Below are 25,021 nucleotides of genomic sequence, written 5' to 3'. Positions count from 1 at the left end.
GGACCTCAAGCCAATTCTATTTTCATGGATGTTTTTCAAAGTCAAGTAACAGATAGCAAATCGTAGTACGACTAGCCTTGTCAACTCCCCCTTTGTGTGTTTGTGTGCTTCCTCATTAAATTCAAGACCCAACAGTGTTTGTAAATGTAAACCATTATAGCCCTTGCATTCGCCATGGTCTCCGAATGAAGTTACAACTTTCCAATATGTGTAAGCATTAGTCTATACAATGGGTCGCACATGGAGACCAAAACAATGTCTTCCTCTTCTCCATTAACATTTGACCGGTCTTCACATAAGCGGATGCGCTATCCATAATGACCTATACTACATTCTTTTCGCCCACCTCATCAATGGCTAACTCAAGTAAACCAAACAAATTGTCCGCATTTTTTGAAATATCGGATGTATCAGCAAAATCTTAAAAAGACAGTACTGCTCGGACTATTAACCAAAAATTTTGTAGTAGATTGATTCACTCCATCTGTCTACCCATCTAACATTATTGTACACCAAGTCTTTGCCTAGTCCTTCTCATAAACCTCAATGGATTTCTCTATCGATTCAACCCCCCATCTTCAAAAACTTATTCCTTACTTCATGATATGACGAAAGCTTCAATCCCAGCCGAAATGCAACAACTGCTTTCATTACATGTGTAAAGAGAAGCTCTTTACAAGGTTAAACGGTAGAGCCTTCACATACAAGAAGAGATAGAAAGGCACACACTATCTCTATCTCCTTTCTTCCAGATTTTGTTTATAGTGGCTTGTTGTTTTTCTTTCAGCCCACTCTTTCTTCCCACAAATTCATCCATAGTTCTTTTTTCTTTTTCCTCCACATCATCAATAATGGGAACTCTTCCAACACCGTACGGTATTTCTTCTTGTTGCTTCTTCTCATTCACATTATCATCCAACAACTCTTAAATTTTTCCACGACATCATCACTCACTTAGGTACATGCTGCTACATTTTTCTTCATTCGGGCTAATGATGTTTCATTCAAAACACACCTACCCAATACGCCTTCCCACAAAAATTACATCTTAAATGGAGATTATTGTCCACACCATCTTCTAAAAATATTCCCACGTAAGGTCATTATCCTTGGTCTTCGATTTCCTTCCCATATTCTAAAAATATTCCCACGTAAGGTCATTATCATTGGCTTTAAAATAATCAACACACAACCTTACATATTAACAAAAAAGAACTATTTAGGCTAACACAAACATAGAAGATTATAAACTATAAAGGCCACTACCGTTGCTGTTACGATACAGGCTATAATAGTCCTCATGGCCTTAAATAAAAAAAAAAAATTGTTTTCGGCCCCATATCAGGTCGTTACGGGTCATTTTTCTGTAACAGCAGTTATGGCGGTCACGGCCCCATCTTCCTCCTACTTCTTCTCTCTCTCTCTCTCTCTCTCTCTCTCTCTCTCTCTCTCTCTCTCTCTCTCTTCTTTCCCTCTTTCCCTCTTTTTTCTTCTCTCTTCTTTCCATCTTTTCTTTTCGGTTTCCCTCTCTTTGTTTTTTTTTTTTTCAGGCGTACCGCACACCAGCTAGGGGTACATGTCACGCTAAGACGAGCACTGACACTCCTCGAGCTCTGAGTTGTACGAACGGTTCAAAGGAGATCAAAGTTATATGGGCTCCACAGTGATTTATTTATTACATCTACACTGTTCATCTATTTTCAGAGATCATTTTAGAGCACTACCCAAAAAATGAATTATATCCAAAGATCATCTGGACCGCACCAAAAATAGCAGCAGAGATAATATTTTCACCATTAAACAATTCGCAGGGCCCACGGTAACGTTTATTTTCCACCCAATCTGATTTGATCAGACCCGAGTGGGCCCCACCATGATGTATATATTCTATCCATGTCGTCCATCCATTTTGCCATGTCATTTTACGTCAGGATCTAAAAAATTAATAATATCCAAATCTCATGTGGACCACACCATAGGAAACAATGGTTATAGAATGCTCACCATTAAAATTTTCTTAAGGTCCATTGTAATGTTTCTTTTCAATCTAACCTATTAATTGGGTCACACTGACATGGATGAAGAGAAAACACACATGTCAACTTGATCTAAAACTTTTATAGCCCCCAATAAATTTTTAATGGTGAACGTTTAATTAGTGTTGTTTCTTATGGTGCAGTCCACCTAAGCTTTGGATGTGCCTTATTTTTGGGCTCATGCCCTAAAATTATTTGGCAAAATGGATGGACGATGTGGATATAACACATTCATCACAGGTGGGGCCCAAAAAACTTTGACACTTGTGCTACACTTCACAATCCGAGTCCCGCCTAATTCGAGCCTTAAAAAATTGTACACGATACATATATTAACTTAAAATTTAGCAATTAAATTATGAACTGCAATTGCTAACTCACAATGCCAAAATCAAATTGTTTGAATAGTTTTAATTGTTAATTTGTGGACTTTTATTTTTTAAAATAGGGTCTTCTGATTTTTTTCATGATTCACTATCCAATAAATGTCCACCAATTCATAAGTAGGATAATGACAATAAATTGCATGAATTTGAGGCTGATTTAGTGCATAGATTGGTCCTCCAAGTCAGCCCCAAATTGGCAACGCCATCTAACAACCGTACTAATTTCATTTTTTAAAGAACTATTGGGAGAAATGATATCAAGTTGTTAAGTATCATAAATTAGATATTTAGAAAATTAAATATATAAATTTTGTAGTCAAATTTAGGTTATCCGGTTATTAATCAGACAATTCGATACAACTTCTCACCAAAGAGTGGACCTTACACCACCATAAATATGTTCCAATTTATAAATGAATGCATATTTGGACTGCTTAGAATATATTCCCACGTAAGGTCATTATCCTTGGTCTTCGATTTCCTTCCCATATTCTAAAAATATTCCCACGTAAGGTCATTATCATTGGCTTTAAAATAATCAACACACAACCTTACATATTAACAAAAAAGAACTATTTAGGCTAACACAAACATAGAAGATTATTAATAATTAAGAAAATGACAAAACTCTTGAAATAAATGAAAAATAAATGTAGAAGTCATCAAAAAATACATATTTTGCCCAAAAAATGGAAGAAAGGAAAAAAGAAAAGATTACATAACTATTTTATATTTTTTCATACCTATTTTGATATAGACATCAAGTGAAACAAGTGGCGTTAAATTCCGTTAACCGACGAAAAAGATATGACAACTTCTTTCTCTAAGTTTTTTGTGGGCCATAAACTCCAAATCTCTCTCTCTCTCTCTCAAAAGAAGGAAAAGATGTGATATTCTAATGTGGGTGGGCCCTAAATGAGTTTTTAAAACAAAGCCCTAAAAAAATTCACAAAAATCAGCAAAAAAATGGAAATATACAATTTCTTTTCCAAAAAATGCATATTTTAACCTAAACATGAAAGAAATGAAATAGAAAAGATAAAAAGACTATTTTATATATATTGACCTATTTTAATGTACAAATCGAATGCAGCAAGTGGCACTCGATTCCGTTGAGCGACGAAAAAGATATGTCAACTTCTTTCTCCAGGTTTTCTATAGCCCACAATCTCTAAAGTCTCTAAACTCTCTCTCAAAAAAAAAAAAAAGGGTGATATTCTAATGTATGTGGGCCCTAAATAACTTTTAAAAATAAACAGCACCAAAAAATCGCAAAAAAACAAAAAAAAAAAAAAAAAAAAAAAAGCAAAAATACGATTTTTTTAATGCCGTAAATACCGTTTTCTGGAAGAAAAAATTAAAAATCGACAATGTCAAATCATACGATTCAGATTCACAATTTAATTGTACGATTCAACTATGAATCATATGATTCAGTCCAAACTACAATCTGCATGTACAATTCAAATCATACATGTGTACCATACAATCCAAATCGAACGATTTGAATCGTAAATTGTGCGATTTTGATTACATTGCACTAGGTCTTTAGAAGGCGGTTGTCACTTTGACCCCAAAGTTTAGAGAAGGAGCATCCTTCTCGCTTGGTGACAAGAGACGTGTGCGCTTCTAGGAGAATTTGTGATGCAACACGAAGGAAGCCTGCTTCAAGAGGAGTTTTCAAGGTTGGCTCACTTGTCACTGGACTGAATCATACGATTCAGATTCACAATTTAATTGTACGATTCAAGCATGAATCATATGATTCAGTCCAAACTGCAATCCACATGCACGATTCAAATCATACATGTGTACCATATAATCCAAATCGTATGATTTAGATCGTAAAATTGTGAGATTTTAATTACATTGCACCAGGTCTTTAGAAGGCAGTTGTCACTTTGACCCCAAAGTTTAGAGAAGGAGCATCCTTCTCGCTCGGAGACTAGAGACGTGCGCACTTCTGGGAGGATTTGTAACGCAACGCGAAAGAAGCCTGCTTCAAGAGGAGTTTTCAAGGCTGGCTCACTTGTCACCAAATAGGAGTGTTACAGTACCTCACTATCGGTGTTTTAAGTATCGACGATATCAACCAATATATCCCACGATATATCTTGTATCCCACCAGTGCGATACGAAACGCACAAGTAGTGGGATGTATCTCATATGTTCGATCTAGTAAGCATTTTTTATTTTCGATCCTTTTATCTATAAATCATGTTAAATCAATGTCAAATTGTTACAAATCCATGAGTTTTTCATGTTTTGTATGAAAAATCGTGGATTGGGAGCTTCGATTTTGAGATTTGGAGGAGATGGTCGAGTTGCGGAAAATTGAAATAAACAAAAAAAAAAAATTCTCAATTTCTCGCAAATCGGTTGCAATCTTTGTGTCCAAACATAAAATCAAATATGTATTTAACTTGATCTATTGATTCTTCTTTTGCTTTTGAATATATTGTTTGTATTTCCACATGCCTTCTTACATTTATAAATTATATGAATAGAGTTTGAATATACTTACATCAATTCAGTTAGACAACACATAAATTAGGACCCCATACAAAGAAAATCTATTATGCGCACTTGTTTTTTCTAATGTTTTGATTTATAAGTGTGTATTGATGTCCTTTTAACAATCACTGAAGTTTCATTGAAAAATTCAACCAATTTCTCAATGTTTCCAACAACAGTGATACATTATGTGATACAACCGATATATCCCATGCGATAACTGATACGTATCAGTATCCTAAGGGTGCGATATGTAACGCGATACCGATATTTTGAACACTGCTCACCGTTTACTCTATCTGTGGCGATTTGGTCGTTTGGTCACCTTCGTGTCGTAGAGATCATTTGGATGAGGAAGTGGGTGAGTTCATCAAGCTTCTGGATCAACTGTAGGGCAATCAACCCATAGCAGGTAAGAAGGTTTCGATGGTGTGGCATGTGCATAGGTCAGGTTGCTTCTCATTCTAGTCATTCTATAGCTTGGTGCGGAAAAAGCCATCAGGAGTCTTCTTGTTTGGAAGGCAGTTATCTCTTTGACCCCGAAGTTTAGAGCAGTGCCCTTCTTGCTTGGTGAGAGAAGACATGTGCGCTTCTAGGAGGATATGTGATGTAAAGGAAGCCCGCTTCAGGAAGAGTTTCCAAGATTAGCTCGCTTGTTACCGAATAAGAGTGTTACAGTAGCTCACTATTACTTTATTTGTGGTGATTTGGTTGTTTGTCGCCTTCATGTGATAGGGATCTGTTGAGTTTCGAAGTGGATCTTCATCAAGCTACTAGATCAACTGCATCATCCTATTGTGGGTGAGTCGTCGATGGTATGGCACAAGCATAGCTCAAGTTGCTTCTAGGTCCAGTCATTATATAGCTTGGTCCAAAAAAAGCAATCGGGAGAGAAGCTAGCACGTGCTTCTTGTTTTGGCACTATGACACCCTTGCGACCTTCATCTAGTTGCTGGGAAGAAAAAGAGTGTTGAACATAAATAACCTTCAGAAGAGAGCTTTGGTTCTCCCCAACATCTATATGTTATGCATGAACGAGGCCGAGACAACCACCAGTTCATCCATTGCTCTTTTACCCGCAAGGTTTGGGAGCACTTTCTTGTCCTATCCAACGTTCAGTGGGTGATGCCTATCTGGGCCAAAGACCTTTTGTGGGCCTGGCATGGTGGTGGGGTTGGGAAAGAGGGCAAGGAGGTTTGGCATCTTATCCTCATGGCTATTTTGTGAGTAATCAAGGGCAAAAGGAATAGTCAATGTTTCAAGAATAGGAGTGGATCCACGGAGGAGGTGATGAGAAAGGTGGAGGTGGTGGGATGGGGAGTCTCAAGTGGAAGCAATGATATTTGTAACCTTTTAAGCTTTTTTTGGGATACAATTCGTTTCGCATTGCATTCTTTCCCCACTTAGCTTGTGCTTTCATGGGCTTTTCTTATTAAATTCCGTTACTAATCAAAAAAAGAAAAGAAAAAAAATATAGGTGGACCAAGTTGAGTCCAAGTCGGTTTGCCAACCTTTGTTCAAAAATTCAAACAATCAAATAAACTTGGCTGGAGTTCAGCAACTACTCAACAAGTTTTAAAAGTACGATCTCAACAACTACAGTCAAAGGGAGTGCTGGTCCTCAAAATAAATTTCAGTCACAAAAAATAAAAAAAAAAAAAAAAATCGTTTTCCCAAGTTCGACTTGAGAATTGCCTCTTAACTGAGTTACAGAAATATACTTCTAGGGTTTCTAGTCACTAGTCAGACGGCAAAGTTAATAAAACCTGACCCATTTACCACGGACAAGAATGATCAACAATTAAAGGACCCAACTATAAACAGGCAATGGGGAAAACTGTAGCAATTATAGAGAAACAGGAAAATGTAATATTAGGAGAACCACTGATGTCTAGAGAGACAAAGCACAAGCTTAAAGCAGGTTTCCAGATCCAATATTTAGTTTAGAACAATGGAAGCACATTTCACAAAAAGGAAATCATGTCAGAGTGGAATTATGAAATATTTTTGTGTTACAAGAAAAATCAGAGAATGACTTCTTTCACGACATGATATTTTCAAAGAGCTTACTACCTGAAAGTGTGAACTGCTCAAGCAACGAGCAATCTGGCGGAACAAGGGCACCATGCAACGCTGGAATTCTGCAGGCTGGGTTGCCTCCAAAACTTCCTCTAGCTCTCCTAAGAACATGACTTCTTTCGAACTATTTGTGACTGGCCAGTATTTCAATAAACCCCTGATAACAGTGTCAGCAAGCTTGCAATCTTTCTCAACAAATTGTGTGATGCAGTACGATAACTGTTGATGGTACATGGGAATGCCCTTTGGTTTGTGGAGAGGAATCAGTGCACGTACAAGGAACAATTTGTGCTCCTCTTTCAGGGGCAAGGCAAACCCATTAATTATACTGCCCAAAATCTCTAACAGCTCAGCAATCCCATTATGCTTTTCTGTTTCAAAAATAAAACGGTAGAAGATGTTATTGATGGCTTTCCTGATGAACGGGCGGTGCACCATAAACTTCCCATATACACGATGAAGAATTGTTTTCAAGTACTCCCTTTCTCTAGGGTCTTCAGAGTCAAAGAGATCGAGCAACCTAAGAACGAAAGAATGGTCAATGTATCTCTTGGCCAACTTTGCATCTGTCTCAGGCGACGCAACAAACCTTAAAAGGAACTCGTAGATGATTTGCAAGTGGGGCCATGCTGGGTCCATCAGAGGTTCCTCCTCTTCCAAATCAAATGCTTCTAAAGCTTTGTTCTCACGTGGAGGAGAAGTGAGTGTCCTAAACAAATTCATGGACACCATCTTTGTGATTTCTTGCATGACATTTTCTGTGAACTTCCCATTTGCAGATGTAACATAGTCCACAAGCTCTAACAGTGTCTGTCGTTTGATGTCCTTTTCTTTCAGGTTCTTCGTCGGGTCGGTGAAATCGAACACAACACAGCATAAATTCAACTTCCTGATAAACAGGCCCTGCTTCTCGGAGCTAGGGACATCTCGGAAACCAGGCAGTGCCTCGTACGTGGAAGAATTCCCATTCAGCTTCGAACTAACAGCCTGGGGCTGTTTGTTTCCATGACTCAACCCAGAATTCGCACTTTGAAGGACTGGATTGTTTGGGTACACAGATCGGTTACTCATTGACTCGCTGCTTCCGCTGCCTCTAGAATTTGTAGAAGCATTTGAAGACATGGAAGCATTTCCCCCCAATTCACGGTTTTCTGCCGATTTCGATGGCTTGCGGGGGAGCTTCCCCAGTATCTGTTTGATCATAACTGAGAGAGAAAATAACAACCCCTAAGACCCAAAAAGATATCAAGCTGCTGCAGTCCAAACCTCCTTCAACGAAGAATATCCTCCATCCAAGGACGAAAACCACACCTTTAGTCAGATGAGAAAAAACCAGATGCAAATACCCATTTCGATCGAGGGATCATCAAAGGGCTGATATTCCCACCAGCCCAGAAACTTTTTTATCTTTTCTTCCATTCGAAATTTGGGGATTTTTTGCATTTATCTACCTTTTCTTTCTCCAAATCAAGGAGAAAAAAACTACAACAAAAACCCTGATGGAGAAAACCCAGTTCAGAACAGGAAACAGACAAACAGAATTCAGCTTTGAATCCACCCCAAAAACCTTCTTTATTTTTCCACATAAGAAGGGGAGATTTCTCTCTTTCCCCTTCCTCTCCTCCAAATCAAGTGAAAAGAATCCAACCTTTAACCTTCAAATCGAAAACCCAGATGCAAGAAACCCCATTTCAGAAAAAAGTATCAACAAAAAAAATAAGGTCAAATCAAATCAAACCAACTCTTCTTTTCTCCCCTTTGTTCTTCCTTTTTATGCCAAATTTACAATCTTTTCCTATTTCTCTCTTTTTCTTCTTTCACCTTCTATTGTTCAGCTAGATCAAAAGATGAAAGATGATCTGCCATGATCCATAAAACCAAAAAAAAAAAGAAAAAAAAAAAATTTATAGAAAAATACAACGAAAATTGAAAGGAAAACAAAAGGTGCAAGTCAGGGAGGAAAGGAAAAAAGAAAAAGCAGTCTTTTCGACCCAAAAGAAAAGGAATGATCTTCTACTTACAACAAGCTCCTCCAGATGATTTAGAGAGGCAGGACAACCTCTCTGCTTTTTTATTACAAATGCATTTGGGATGATGATGTTTGATGAAATGAGAAAGAATGTGTCTCCTTTTTTTCTTACCGTTGATTTGATTTCTCAATAAATTCCAACAACTAACTACAGTGCATGTTGTTTTGAGATTGGGATGGGTTTTGTTTTGGGTTTATGTCAAAAGAAAAGGAGAAAACTATCTATACTTACTACACTCCCATCCTTCTAATAACGACCATTTTCTTTTACTCGATGTCCATCTCCACAAATCAAAACCAAATCCATCCCCTTTGCAAAAGGAAAACGTTGAGAAAAGAAGAGATTAAATGGGGAGTTTTTTTCTACTGTACAACTCACTCTGAAGCCACGTACATTATTAAGCACTTCCCAACTTTTCTTCCCAGACTACCCCCCTGTTGCACAAACACACATTTACTAAACCAAAATGCCCCTGCTTTGTCAGAAATGTCATTTCTTAAAGATGGGGTTAGCTATGGCTACGGATTATAACCATATCCATTGAAATTGACCACAAAGTGAATGGAATTAGGTACGAAGTGAAGGAAATTCACTACAAAGTAAAGGAAATTGACCGCGAAGTGAATGAAATTGTCCGCAAAATGAAAAAAATTCCCCGCAAAGTGAATAAAGTAAATGGAATTGACCACGAAGTGAATGGAATTAACCGCAAAGTGAAGGAAATTCAACGTGAAGTGGATGAATTGAATGGAATTCACCCCGAACTGAAGGGAATTGATGGCGCAGTGAAGTAAATTCACCATGAAGTGAAGGAATTTGACCGCGAAGTGAATGAAGTGAATGTAATTGATTGCAAAGTGAAGGAAATTCATCGTGAAGTAAATGATTTGAATGGAATTCACCATAAAATGAGTAAAATTCACCGCGAAGTGAATAAAATTGACCGTGAAGTAAGTGAAATTCACCGCGAAGTAGATGAATTGAATGGAATTCACCGCGAAGTGAAGGAAATTCACCACAAATTGAAGAGAATTAACTGCGAAGTGAAGGAAATTCATCGTGAAGTAAATGAAATGAATGTAATTGACCACAAAGTGAAGGAAATTGACCGCGAAGTGAATGAAATTGACCGCGAAGTGAATGAAATTGATCGCGGAGTGAATAAAGTGCATGAAATTGACTGCGAAGTAAATGAAATTCACCGCAAAGTGAATAAAATTGACTGCGAACTGATTAAAATTGACCGCGAAGTGAATGAAATTGACCATGAAGTGAATAAAATTCACCACGAACTGATTGAAATTGATCGCGAAGTGAATAAAATGGATTTTCAACCATCGACCTGACGGAATCTTGGAAAATAACTAGGTTGGTTGGTTAAAGTAGCTTCTCCTACCCCAAAATCATATATGGTACGTCAAGTAACTCATTCTGGTTTAGGAGATATGCTTGTTAAATTAATAAAGAAATAAATGAATAAAAAGAGAAAAATATTTTTATATGCTTATATATACATATTTGCGTAAATATGTATTAGAGAAAAATGTAGGGGGAAAAAAGTTCTCCTCAAAATTTTTTTCAAAGAAAAAAAAAATTTGGACAGAGTGCGGCGGCATTACCGCCATAGTCTATCCAGTTTGTTTTTTTTTATATTTATTTATTTAGCTGGTGCAATTCCCTACTGCTTTTGTGGGTCTTATCATGGGGTATGTGTTATATCCAAACCGTCCATCTATTTGGCGAGCTCGTATTAAGGCTTGAGACAAAAAATATGACAGATTTAACTATCAAGTGGACCACACCGTAAAAAGTAGTGGGGGATTGAACGTCTATCATTGAAACCCTTTTAGGGGTCACAAAAGTTTTGGATCAATATGAAATTTGTTTTTCCTCTTCATCCAAGTCTTTGTGACCTTATGAATAGATTGGATGGAAAATAAATGTTATGGTGGGCCCTACGAAATTTTTAATGGTGAAAATCAATTTCCCCGCTGCTATTTGTGGTGTGGTCTAGTTGATCTTTGGATATAATTTTTTTTTTAGCTGCTGCAATTCTCTGCTGCTTTTGTGGGTCTTATCATGGGATATGTGTTATATCCAAACAGTCCATCTATTTGGCGAGCTTGTATTAAGGCTTGAGACGAAAAATATGATAGATCTAACTATCAAGTGGACCACACCATAAAAAGTAATGGGGGATTGAACGTCTACCATTGAAACCCTTTTAAGGGTCACAAAAGTTTTGGATCAATATGAAATTTGCTTTTCCTCTTCATCCAAGTCTTTGTGACTTTATGAATAGATTGGATAGAAAATAAACGTTATGGTGGGCCCCACAAAATTTTTAATGGTGAAAATCAATTTTCCTGCTACTATTTGTGGTGTGGTCCAATTGATCCTTGAATATGATTTATACATACATACATACATACATACATACATACATACATACATATATATATATATATATAATGCTCTGAAATGATCTCGAAATATGGATGAACATTGTGGATATGATAAATACATAATTGTGGGCCCATGTAACTACTTTGATCTCTTTTGAACCATTCGTACAACTCGGAGTTCAAGGAGCATCAGCACTCATCTTTGCACACCGGTCAATCTGCTTTTGAAAGGGAGGCAGGGGTATTTTGGTCTAGTGAAAAGTTATCCACACAGTAAAGGAGTAGTCTAAGAAGGTAGGTTTGGCCAGACATGATAAGGTACGTGGCTCAAAAGTGAGGAGTACGAGAAAAAACTCTTATACAGGGAGGTTAGGTGGAGAAAACCTTTGATGCTCCCACAGCGCCTCCTACTCCATACTCTTGCAAATTATAAGGTACTCGGATTCGGTAATGGTTGGCTCTCTACCATGATGTATGTGGTTTCTTCGTGCCGTTCATCCAACATTTATAGCTCATTCAAGGACATGAGCCAAAAAATAAGGTGGATATAAATCTAAGTTGGACCACATTAAAGAAAACAGTGGTCATTGAACGTCCATCATTAAAAACTCACCGAGGTCATTGTAATGTTTGTTTGCCATCCAACCTATTGATTAAGTTACATGAATTAATAATGATAATATCAACTTTATCCAAAACTTTTGTTATCCTAATAGATTTTTAATATTGGTCACTCAATTACTATTGTTTCCCATAATGGAGTCCACTTGAGATTTGGATATGTCTCGTTATTAGGCTAAAAGCTGGAAATGGGCTGACAAAATAGATGGGATATATGTATAAAACGTATATCATATTGAGTCACGCTACACCAACATCATTACATCAGTAATGGAGGGTCACTAACGAATCCAAGTCAACTATAAGTGCACACGTGGGATAATGTACATCGAATTAGACCATGGCCCATGAGCGGAAAGTTCCATGTTGAATTGAATATATGCCACTGGCTGGCTGCTCGGTGGTATCTCATTGACGGGCTAAAACTTTCCGAATTCAACGAACGAATTCCCCATGATCAGAGGTCAGAATCGCTCCAATCGATCTGATTTATGGGATATTCCACGTCTACAGTAGTTAAGTAATTTAATTTTCAGTACATAATTGCCACGCTTGTAATTTCTTTGTGGATGCGTATGGAGCATCACAAGCCGCCAGAGTATTAAATAACTCCGCGTGGTTGTAGTCTTGCTTTATGTTTAATTTATGTTAAGACGAAAGCATCGGGATCAAAAGAAATGTATACGTGGTATCGCCGCATCTTCGCACACTATTCACGCCCACTCAATTCGAAATTTGTAGCCTATTGGTATGTTTTATAGTACCGTCCATGGAAAGTTTCCCAAGATGAGAAGACCTCAACCACCAATATTAAATATTTCCGGTTGAATGTTGACCATCGCTGTATTTTTTATTTTTCTCTTAATCATTGATATCTGTAGGTTACAAACCGTAGGGTCCTTCCCTGGGATCCTCGGTGGGAAGAAACAGACCAATGGATGGTTTCGATTACCAAATCGTGGGCCCCTTCTGTCAAAACTGAAAACCCGTAAATCAGGTTCTAAGATGCGAGCGACGTATCGTGGAAGATACGGACATACTGCTTTGCTCTCTGGAGTGTCTTGTTTTTTGCCTCTACGGGAGATGATACGGTAGAGTCCAGAACCCCGCCTCACCCAATACGGAAACGAATTGACTACTCCCCTGCCACCAGCCTGGTGGCTGGTGGTCTGTGCTCTGTGGGCTCCACCATGATGTATGTGTTTCATCAATTCCGTTCAGCCAATTTTAAAGATTATTTTAGTCTTGATCCCAAAAATTAGAGGGATATAATTCTCAGGTGGACCACACCACAGGAAAACAATAGTGATTGGATATCCACCATTAAAATCCTCCTAAGGCCCACCGTACTGTTTATTTGACATCTAATCTGTTGATTAGGTCATACAGACCCAGATGAAAAAAAAAACAAAGATCAGCTTGATCCAAGACTTATACGGGCCCCAAAAAATTTTTAATGGTCGAAATTCATTCAATACTGCTTCAAGTAATGTGGTCCCCTTAAGATTCGGATATACTTAATTTTTGACCTTATACCATAAAATAATTTAAAAAAAATAGATGAACGGCATGGATGAAACACATACATCATGGTGGAACCCACAGATCACCGACTGGTGGCAGGGGAGTAGCCCATCCGTTTTCACCCAAGACGGTGCGGGCCTTACGGTGGGGTTACCGTGGGGCCCACCTTGATGTATGTATTATGTATCCACGCGGTCCATCCGTTTTTTCAGATTATTTTAGGTTCTTATCTTAAAACAGAAGCAGATCCAATTATTAGGGGACCATACATAAGAAACAGTGGTGATTGACCGTCCTAGTCACGTAAGCCTGGATGAAGGGAAAATATCAGCCTGATCCAAAACTTTTGTAGCCCATTAATAGTCAATCACAACCGTTTTTTATGTTTCTTGTTGTATGGACTACCTGATAATTAGATCCGCTTCATTTTACTTAATACATACATCCAGGTGGGGCCCATGCTAACCCCACCGTAATGGCCACATTTCTTAGGTGAGGCCGAGGTTAATCCGCCCCCGGTAGAGTCCCTGCTCCGTGAAAATGTTAAAGCCGTCGGATTAGGTGTTACTCCGGTGGCAAGTTAATGGGTGTTACCTTTACTGTGGGGCCACCTTGATAATTTGTTATATATCAAGGCCATCTGTCCGTTTTTCAAGCCCATTTTAGGACGATGTCCCAAAATTTTAACAGATCTAAATCCCGGGTGGACCACATCACAGGAAACAGTGGTGATTGAATACTCACCATTAAAAACTTCCCAAGGCCCCATGTAAGAAAATCTGTAATGTTTATTATCCATCCAACCCAAAATTTCTACCACTTATGACAACCTTTTAATGGTTATTCACCACTATTTACAGTGGTATGATCTACGGGAAATTTGGATAGCCTTGAGTTTTGGAATAACATCAAGAGATGAGCTGAGAAAACAGAAATGTGGCATGGATATATAATACATTCATCAGGTGTGCCCCACGCTATAAGCGTAACACCCACTGAGATGTTATTGGGTAAAAGCTAATCCACTCTGAAAGACGTCCGATCAGGGTCACAATTTAACATTGAGTGGGCTTTGGCTCAAATCATTAAGAATGTGTTTAGATCATGTTAAATCACGTTAATGCAGCGTAGTGGACGGTAAAAAAAGTAATAATTACCATTAAGATGTTACAAATACTTATGGTGTCCTATCGGTCGATTTGACCATTGGGACCAAGACAGTATTAATGTCATTTTTCGTGGTCGATACTTCATCAAATTGTAATGCTTTGTTAGATAGATATTAGATTCATTTGTTTGTATGTATCCCATCCTCCCTACATTCGTTCGTGATTTTCTGGAACTAAGGTAAGGTTGAACTGGTCCGAGTTGATAATAAACCCTTCTTGGCCACTTTGAATACCAATGAAGCTTATTTTTATAAGGAAGTAGTATGACCAATTCAATTCATTGGGAGAAACAAGTTCGATCTACTGACAGGAATATTAGTTAACAATAATCCAAATAGTGTGGTGCAGGCTATTATAGAAGTAATACGATCAAGTGATACCCTACCGAGGGACATCATTCCTTATCGGCCAGTCTCGCATTGTATTATTGAGGAAATTCCAGGATTAGTACACTAAGAAATAGGCAATATCGGGCCGATTTCACGGCCATAATATGAAGGCTCGAAGAAAGCCTAAAAGAGTTGTACGATTGCTACCTTACAAATTTGTCTGATATGGATGATTCGGACCAAGAAGAAGACATTAAGCTTGAAAAGACGCCTAATAAGATGGAGGATTCTCAGCCCCAAGTCCAAGATCCATTGATCGGAGTCAATTTAGGGACGAAGCAAGACCTAAAGCCCACATTAATCAGTGATCCGCTGAAGCCTCACGAGAAGAGGCAATTGACGAATCTGCTCAATAAAATTGATAATTGTTTCACATGGTGTAAATGTTATCTTATCTAGCTTCAAGGTTTGTCAAATTTTGTAGTGCCAAAATCTCTTGGAATCTATATCTTGTTTAACTCTTATTGTAAGATCAACTATATGTCATCCTAACAAATCTTGTCTACATTCAAGTACAAGATCAAGATGTTCAGGTACAAGATTAAGAAGTTCAAGAACAACATTAAGAAGTTCAAGTACAAGCTCAAGAGGTTCAAGAACAACATCAAGAAGTTTAAGTACTAGATCAAGTCTTTAAGCTTCAATTACTTCAAGAGAATGATATGTGTAACACCTCGAGCCAGTTGTCAAAGAGGTGGGTGTCTAGTCCCACATCGGAAAGGGAGAGCATAAGATCTTGGTCTATATGTGGGGGCTTCGACCTTAAGAGTAAGACGCGTTTTGCGGGTGGTTTGCTAACCGCTTCACATGCGAGAACAAAGCCGTGAGGTGGATATTGTGCCAGCCAAAGCAGATATATCTTACCGAAGGGGTCGGGGTGTTACAATATGTGATGATTCAATCTCACAAATAAGGTTTGTTTGACCCTAGATTGACCTTAGGATAGGTCATACAATTTGCATTTATATCATAGGTCATTTAAAAATTTTATAGGTCATTTTTCGACTAGTCCTAGTCATGGTTTGACTAGTCCAGACACTAGCTCGTCAGTCCAAGAATTTTCTCGACCAATCTAAGGTTTGTTGCTAATTTTTAAAATTTTTTGTTGGATCTTCGACCAGTCGTGGAGACTGCTCGACCAGCCGAGTGAACAGTGCTCGACTGGTCGTGCAGGCTCGACTCAAAGTCTAACAAGCATTTCAGGTCCCACTCGACCAGTCAAGTGCAGGGCTCGACCGGTCGAGCAGGCCACTCAACCAGTCGAGCAATCCACTCGACCAGTCGAGTAACGATCTTATCTTATCGCGTCAGAAATTTTGAAATGTTGTTGGTCCTTCGACCAGTCGAATCGACCACTAGACCAGTCGAGCGAACATTATTTTTGCCTATAAATTGAGGATGATTTTCAGAGTTTCATAACTCATTCCAAAGATATTAAAGTCATAACTTTGAGAACTCGTTCCCCATTATTATGAAGCTATTGTGAGGTATTTATAAATTATTTTAATAGCTTTTTGGTTATTCAATTCTTTGATCTCTTGATTCCATTCTATTTAATATTAAAGGGGATTTTTGAATATAACCTTTTGTGAGATCCAAGAAGTTGAATCCAAAGTAGCTCAATGTTGGATTTAATTTAAAATTCATTTAAACCTAGAACCCTATCATTTGAGATATTGAACAATGAACATTGAACATTCTACGCCTCCAAAGAAGTGGTTCTACCGGGCTACAACGAAGTACTTTCTTTAGATAAGTATAATTTCATTTTTCTTATTTGGTTTGTAAGATTGCTAGAAAATCTTTCATTTTTGGTTTTGACTGAGATAGTCAGAAAATCTTAGTGAGTGGGGTTTTTAATTGTGGTAGCCCTTTGAAAACACAGTTGTGAAGGTTTTGGGTGAACCTTGGAAAACCTATTTCATAGTGAAAGCCAATATCCCGTGGGTGAGGATATTAGGAGTGGAGTAGTTGTGTGGCTGTTTTCTAACAGTTAGTGTACATGCAAGCAAACCACTATAATTGCTGGAGTTGTGGTGAATGTTTATTGTTGTGCATTTGTGGTGAATGATTGCAATTTATTTTCTGCACATGTGGTGAATGTTGTAATAACAGTAGATATTTATTTCTGTTTTATTCTTTACTCTTCTGTATTGGTTTGGGACTTTGATACACAGACCGTTCTAGAAATCAGGTTGTCCTACCATAAGCCTTTGGTTTTTGGTGTAAGGTTGTCCTTAGAACAACATCTGTATCAACCTCTCAATACTTGTGCATTTGAAGTTGCTATTTATTTTTTCTATTTGGAATTGATAAGTGTTATCTTTATTTATTTTTTTCTTAATTCTGCATTTAAATTTTAATTTGGCATAGTCCTATTCACCCCCCCTTTAGGACTCTTAGCTCGACCTTTTTAATGGTATAAGAGCCTAATAGCTCATTTATTTGGATTTATTTCCTGAGCTAACTGATCTGAGCTTTTATCATGTCAAATTTTGATAGCTTTTCTGTAAGACCCGTGTCCTAATCCGTACCGTTCCGTTAGCTTCCGCGGTCCTTCCGGTCAAATTCCGGCAACCTTCGCACCGTATTCGGTATTTGCGCACGATCCTAAGCCAGGTCTCGCGCACCGACGTCGGCTTGATCTGAAAGTTGTATCATAGCGACCGCGTCGTCGCCGCGGTTCCAACGCCGTGACTTGCGCACCGAACCGATACCCAGGCAAGAAGATGTCGATCAGCGTTTATTCCGAAGAAACACCGCGCGTTGCGGATTTCGAGAGAATCTCTACACAATTAGTCCCATCAATCAACCATTAATGCATCCCATACATCAAGTACTACACCCATTCCCTCTTTTTCCAAAAGTCCACCATCTTTCCACCTCACCACTCCTCTTTTTCCCATTTTCAACATCAACCATACCCCTTTTACAATTTTTCAACCCAAACCATCCCCCATCACACCTCACCCATCCTTATCACCCCTCTCTTTCTCTCATTTCTCATATCTCTCCAAGCAACTCAACCCCAAGCCTCATACATCCAAGCTCCCATCTCCCTCTCAAGTGTGGTCCACCTTCCATCATTCATCTACACCCTCCCATCTCTCATCCACACCATTAATCCCCCATCATCCACCATCCAAGGCATAGGTAAGGAGCTAAGGAGTCCAAGGGAGCAAGGAGAAGGAAGATAAGATGGGTGATTTTTCATTATTTTAAGTTTTAGGGCCCACTTGTTGGTGGGACCCATTTGGATGTATGTGATTTATTCAAGAGGGCCCATAGTGGCGGGGTTCCTCTATCTCACCGTATATCTCTCTCTTTCTCTCTTCTTTGTAATGGTGTGGATCCCACCAATATGTGTTACATCTACTCCGTCCATCTACATCAGACGGTGTGGCCCACTCTAGTGCAAGTGATGATCCACACCATTCATTGTTTGGATGGACCCAATATATTTATATATATATAACTAGATGTATATATGTTATATTTTATATAATATATATAATATAATATGTATTATATATATAATATAATATATATATTATATACATATATGTTGGTGGGCCACATCTACGTGGGACCCACCACAACAATGTGTCTAAGCATGCTGTCCAGCGTCCCTGGACGCTGGACGTCGGCGAACAGTGATGTGTAAACTGGCATGGGCTGTACCAACGAGCTAGCATACGGAGGAAGTGGTGGGCCACTCGTGCAGGCCCCACCTTGATGTATATGTAAAATCCAAGCCGTCCATTTTGTTCCCCATCTCATTTTAGGCGTTGAGCCGAAAAATGAAGTTGATCACCTTCCTTAGCGGGCCATACCACAGGAAACAAGTTTCCTACCTTTGATTTACTCTCTGATGCTCCGGTACATTTGAAACAGCCCAATATTGGACTCTACGGGTTTGTACCGAGCCACAGGGACTGATGGCTGGTGTGGATCTTACTGAAGCGGGCCCCGCCTGGGAAAAACCGTGGAAAAACGGCTATAAAAAAGAAAAGAAAAGAAAGAAAGCAGCAGCTGGTCACGGACGGGCGGACGGGCTTGGGTCACGGCCCCAGCCGTGGGCCCCACGTGATGTGTTTCGGACATTAAAGTCATGCATTCGGTGGGCCCCCACGTACCACCCATCCATCTCAAAAATCAGCCGTAAACGGAACTCAGGCGGACCATGCCATCTAAAATCATGTGAAGACATGCCTAAAACATATAAAATCGTTGGTGGGGCCTACCTGAGTTTTGGATGCAAATGAAACTTCATTTGGACCCTTAAAATTGTGGGACGCACACAATGAATGGGCTGGATTTGTGAACCACATTTCGGTGGGCCCCAGTTTCCCAAGGTCCAATGACCTTACCAACAGGTTGGACGTTAAATGAACATTACAGTGGGCTCCCTGCCCACGTAACCTGCTCAACAGGTTAGATGAAAATAAACATTACAGTGGACCCCATTCCAGTGGGCCCTACCCCAGGTCCATGAGACCCTTTGAACGGTTGGGTGACAAATAAATATTACAGTGGGCCCTAACTTGGTCCACGTGATTTTATGAACAGTTGGGTAGAAAATAAACATTATATTGGGCTTTAGGCTGGGTGGAAAATGAGCATTTTGGTGGGCCCCACTTATGTAAGTATTGTAAACCACACCCTCTATTAGTGTGGGCTCCATCATAATGTATGTGTTTCATCCCACTGTCCAACTGTTTTGGAGACAATTTAAGGCCCATTATGGAGGCCCATCTTCATGCATTAGTGGTCCTTGTTGAGGCCCACCTTGATTTGTATTAGACCCATATTATGAGGCCCATTGAGGCCCACCTTGATATAGATATGGGGCTCATGTTATGTAGCCCATTTGATGTATTTGGGTCCTTGGGTCAAGGCCCAATCAGATGTATAAAAGGCCCATTACAATGTGTGATTCATGGAAGGCCATCCCTTGGGAGCAATGTTGGTTTGATGTCCACATTGAATGGATAATGTTGGTTAAATGTCCGCATTATAACTCTCCCTAAGGCCCACTGATAGGCCTATAATTATGGTAAGTAGGCCGTCTAGGGCCATCTCCATTATACCTAGAGCCCATCTCTCTATACATGTTTAGTATAGATCCACGATTCATGATCATTCGCACCATATGTATGCCTGATGTGAGGAGTGACCGATCATAGCATATACCTTTGGATAGACTGTTTATGGGCTCCCTGATAGGCGGAGTTGCCTCATATAAGTGCATGGTATATACAGGGCTGTTGCATGACTGATAGTGTGATTCATGCACTTGCATTTGTGTGATTGTAGTTACTATATGCCCTAGCCACATCAGGGCCATGGCCTCCACAGACACATCGTGGATGGTAGGATTGGAAACCGGAAATATTTGGTTCTAGCATACGGGCGCCATGGATGTCCCTGGGTGAAAATCCCTAAACCCGATGGTACCAGAGGATGACTCCAACGTTGAGACCGAGTAGATATATGAGCGCACGAGGGCCGAATACCAGGAGGCCGCGTCTCCCACTGTGTCATGGTCGGTTGGAAAGGAGTGTGGCCTTACTCGCCCGAGGGTAGGGGGCAATACTAGGCTGAGTTTGACCAGCTCGCGAATGGGTCCGCTATCGACGTGCCGGATAGGTATTGGCAGACCATTGGTCAGGCGGATAGTGAGGTTTCTTACGCTCACTTGGACTGTGCGGCTAGGAGAGCGACAGTGCCATTTGGAGTATATTGAACCCCGGTGATTATCCTGAATAAGAACTGTACTGATACATGATGAGGATTGGCATGCTTGAGTTGCATCTCGCATCGCATGGCCGTATTATGGCCAATAGCATTCATATCTTATACCGCATAGCCTTGGTACAGCTGATTGCATTCATGTGCTTATTACCATGATTTCCGCATTACTCTGACCTTGCATTTTGAGCACGCTTATATTGCGCACATACTTACACCACCCTCTAAGCTTTCTATAAGCTTATGCACGATTGATGCGTGCAGGTGACGCCAGGACGCAGTCGCAGCTATAGTCTCGCTGTAGTTGGAGCGTGCAGCCGAGCTTCTGGAGTTTTGTTTCTTTTATTACATTGTATTTTCCCTTTCAGTCGCATTGTACTCAAAATGTTTTTGATCATAGTGGATTTTGTGGTGGTGTTCTTGTGGTTATTGTTTGTGGGTTATGCTTTTGTTATGCTCATTATGAATCAGACTGATGATTTGAAACCCTCCTCGTAGTATCCCAGGATCGGAACCTGGTGAATGGGTATCGGGATCCGAGAACGGGGTTCTACGGAGGCTGTCGGCGCCGGGTTCGGCGATCGAGAATTTTGTGAGCCCGGTTTCCGAGTTCGGGGTGTGACATTTTCAATTACTAGGCTATCACCATTTGATGGCTCCAATTATGACTATTGGAAAGCCAGGATGAGAATTGTTTTGAGGTCTATCGATGAAGATGTGTGGCAATCCACAGTGACTAGATGAAACCCACCTACCATTGAAGTTTTTGGCATTGATGGTATTAAAACTCTTAAGGTTGCATCTTATAATACTTGGACCACTCTTCAGAAAACTGAGAGCAGTGCCAATGCCAAGGCTTTAAATGCAATTACTTACGCACTATCACCAGATGAATTTAAAAGGATTATATCTTGTGATACTGCAAAACAAGCCTAAGATATCTTAGAAATGGCACACGAGGGTACGACTACTGTCAAGAAATCTAAACTTCAAATCTTCACCACTAGGTTTGAGCAAATACGTATGGAAGAAAGTGAAACATTAATGGACTTCTATACTAAGTTAAATGACATAGTCAACTCAATGTGGGGTCTTGGAGATAGCGTCCCAGAAAGTAAAGTCTGTGCAAAGATACTGGGCTCATTGCTTGAAAGGTTCAATTCAAAAGTCACTGCCATTCAGGAACTTCGTGATATGGATAACATGCAAGTTGAAGAACTTGTTGGTTTTGTACAAACCTACGAGTTAAATTTTAAGGCTCCTAATGGATTTACATGCAAGTTGAAGAACTTGTTGGTTCTGTACAAACCTACGAGTTAAATTTTAAGGCTCCTAAAGATAAATTCATATCTCTAAAATCTTCTAAGGGAATTTTTTATAATTCTAATAATTCTGATTGTGAAAATTCAGAGGATGATATGACACTTTTAGCCAAGAAGTTTTATAAAATTTTCAAAAGCAAAAAGAGAGTTGATTTTCAAAAACCCTCTGAGAAGAAAAAGGGTAGATCTAAAACTTGAAAATCACTTAAAGACATCCAATGTTTCAACTGCCATGAATACGGGCATTTGACAAATAAATGTCCAAAGAAGGACAAACCAAAAAGGAAAGGTATGTTGGATATATGGGATGAATCATCCTGCTCTGAAACTTCTTCTGAGTCAGATGATTCTGAATCTAAGTCTACTAATGAGGTTAAGGCCTTGACTCTAGCAGAGTCACTTCTTCAAAAAGTTGTGATTCAAATTATGATGAAAATCTGATAAGTGATCCTGAAAATGATGAAGCTTTACAAGATGCCTACAATGCCCTATACATGGAGAGTTGCAAGATAACTGTAAAATTAAAACTTCAAAAAAAAAAGTTTTTAAAGCTAAAAGAAAATTTTGATACTCTAGTTTTAGAAAAATTGCATCTATCTGATTGTTTTAAAAAAACTAAGTGCGATTTAGATTTCAAAATATCTCAAATTGAAAATTTAAAATCAGAGAATGAGAATCTAAAAATATAAGTTTCTTTTCTCTAGAGTTTGAAGGATACTTGGAGGTATGCCAAGGGTGATCCTAAACTAAAACGACAACTAACCGGATCAAGGAAATGTGGTGATAGATCTGGTCTGGGCTATGATAAGAACACACCTCCTAAAAGTAAAGTAAGCCTACTCCTCCTAAGTTTATTAAAGGGGAATCCTCTAACTTAAAAGGGAAAAGTCTAAATCAAAATAGTTATAAAAACCCTAAAACTTTTCAGGATATGAAACCTAAGAGCAACCATATCATGTACAGAAATCAGAATCTTAACCCCTTAGTTAAGAAAATTGTCGATTTACTGAAGAAGCTTCTAAAATCCAACTCGAATGGTAGAATATATAACAAGTACAAGAATAAAAAAACCAACAATGTTCCAAAACCCAAAACTATAATGAAATAGGTCCCTAAGGTTACTTGTTTGGTTGCTCACACTGCTTTCAAGGCTTCAAGTCAATCAAAGTGGTACCTAGACAGTGGATGCTCTAGACATATGATAGGTGATAAAGATTTGTTCACCAATCTTAAAGATATGGCTGATGGTTCAGTCACTTTCGGTGATGGTAGCAACTGCAAAATTATTGGCCAAGGTACGGTTCAACTCTTTAATATTCCACCATTTGAGAATGTCTTGTTTGTAGAAGGTCTTAAGCATAATCTCTTAAGTATATCACAAATCTGTGGTAATAAACATAGCGTCAAATTCAACAATCAAGGGTGTGAAATTTTTAATGAGAATGGTTCTGTGATATTGAGTGGTCGCGGAACTTTTAAGAACTGTTATATAGTCAGTGACTAAAGCTCGTCTAAGTTATCGTGCTACATGGTTTAAACCAATGAATCCGATATATGGCATAAACGCCTAGGACATGTACACTATTGTAATATTTATAAACTGAGCAAAGGTGAAGTAATACGTGGTCTACTTAAGTTAAAGAAAATGGATAAAATTTGTGGCGATTGTCAGATTGGAAAATAAACTAGAAGTGCTCACAAGAAAGTGAACTCTAGTGCCACATCCAAACCTCTTGAGCTACTCCACATGGATCTAGTTAGACCTACTAGAATGGAGAGTCAAGGTGGTAAAAAATATATTCTGATAATAATGGATGATTTTAACAGGTTTACATTAGTAGTTTTCATGAGAGAGAAATCTGAAACTCTCAATGAAGTGAAAAGGGTACTAAAGCGTATCCAAACTGAGAAGGAATCACTAGTTATTAAAATACGAAGTGATCATGGTTCCGAATTTGATAATAGTAGCTTTGAGAAGTTCTGTAGCGATCATGGGATATTGCATAAATTTTCTGCTCCTAAGACACCTCAACAGAATGAGGTTGTTGAAAGAAAAAATCATGTACTTCAAGAGATGGCTAATGTTATGTTAAATAGCGTGAAACTTCCTAAAAATCTTTGGACTAAAGCTGTGAACACAGCTTGTTATATTATTAATCGTGTATATACTAGAAAATCGAATAATAAGAGTGTATATGAACTGTGATTCAATAAGAAGCAAACAGTCAAATAATTTCAAGTTTTTGGTAGCAAATGTTATATTTTACGTGACCAGAAAATTTTGAGAAAATTTGACACTAAAAGTGATGAATGTATTTTCCTAGGATATGCTCTAAATAGTCGACCGTATCATGTTCTCAATAAGAGGACTGGTGTAATTCAGGAATCCATTAATGTAGTCATAGATGATCATTTGAATACATCTACCTCTAGTTCAGAAGATGATGAAGTCTCATTATTTAATAAACTAGACTCTTCATCTAGTCAAAATAATGACTCTGAACTGCGATCAGTTAATGACCATTCAACTGATCAAATACTTGGGAATCCTCTCACTGGTGTGCGCACTCGTAAACAACTTGAAAACGTATGTAACTATGTGTGCTTCACTTCCCAGATTGAGCCGGCTAATGTAAAAGAGACACTTGCTGATGAAAACTGGATTATAGCTATGCAAGATAAACTTAATCAATTTGTACGAAATGATTCATGATATTTGGTTCCTAGACCTGATGATAAACATATAATTGGAACCAAGTGGATCTTTAAAAATAAGTTTGATGAATTAGGTAACA

The 25,021-nt window shown here is 38.8% G+C and overlaps 1 protein-coding gene across 2 annotated transcripts in view; it reads right to left on the bottom strand.

Moving 5' to 3' along the window:
- LOC131239888 (serine/threonine protein phosphatase 2A 57 kDa regulatory subunit B' theta isoform-like) overlaps positions 1 to 9,365 on the bottom strand; it is a 36,434-nt gene extending 27,069 nt beyond the window's left edge. The window contains exons 1-2 of one of the 2 annotated variants that reach the window (XM_058237796.1): positions 9,037 to 9,365; positions 7,010 to 8,874 (exon numbers count right to left, since the gene is read on the bottom strand). In XM_058237796.1, the coding sequence (XP_058093779.1) occupies positions 7,010 to 8,218 (1,209 nt within the window). In that variant the 5' untranslated portion in view covers positions 8,219 to 8,874; positions 9,037 to 9,365. The remainder of the gene's footprint in view (positions 1 to 7,009; positions 8,875 to 9,036) is intronic. The other variant, XM_058237797.1, reaches the window with a different exon arrangement.
- Between the last annotated feature and the right edge of the window lie 15,656 nt (positions 9,366 to 25,021).

The sequence above is a fragment of the Magnolia sinica genome, chromosome 3, assembly GCF_029962835.1.
Source record: "Magnolia sinica isolate HGM2019 chromosome 3, MsV1, whole genome shotgun sequence".
Classification (NCBI taxonomy): Eukaryota; Viridiplantae; Streptophyta; class Magnoliopsida; order Magnoliales; family Magnoliaceae; genus Magnolia; species Magnolia sinica.
The sequence above is the reverse complement of the archived record's forward strand: the minus strand, read 5'-3'. Positions and strand labels throughout refer to the sequence as shown.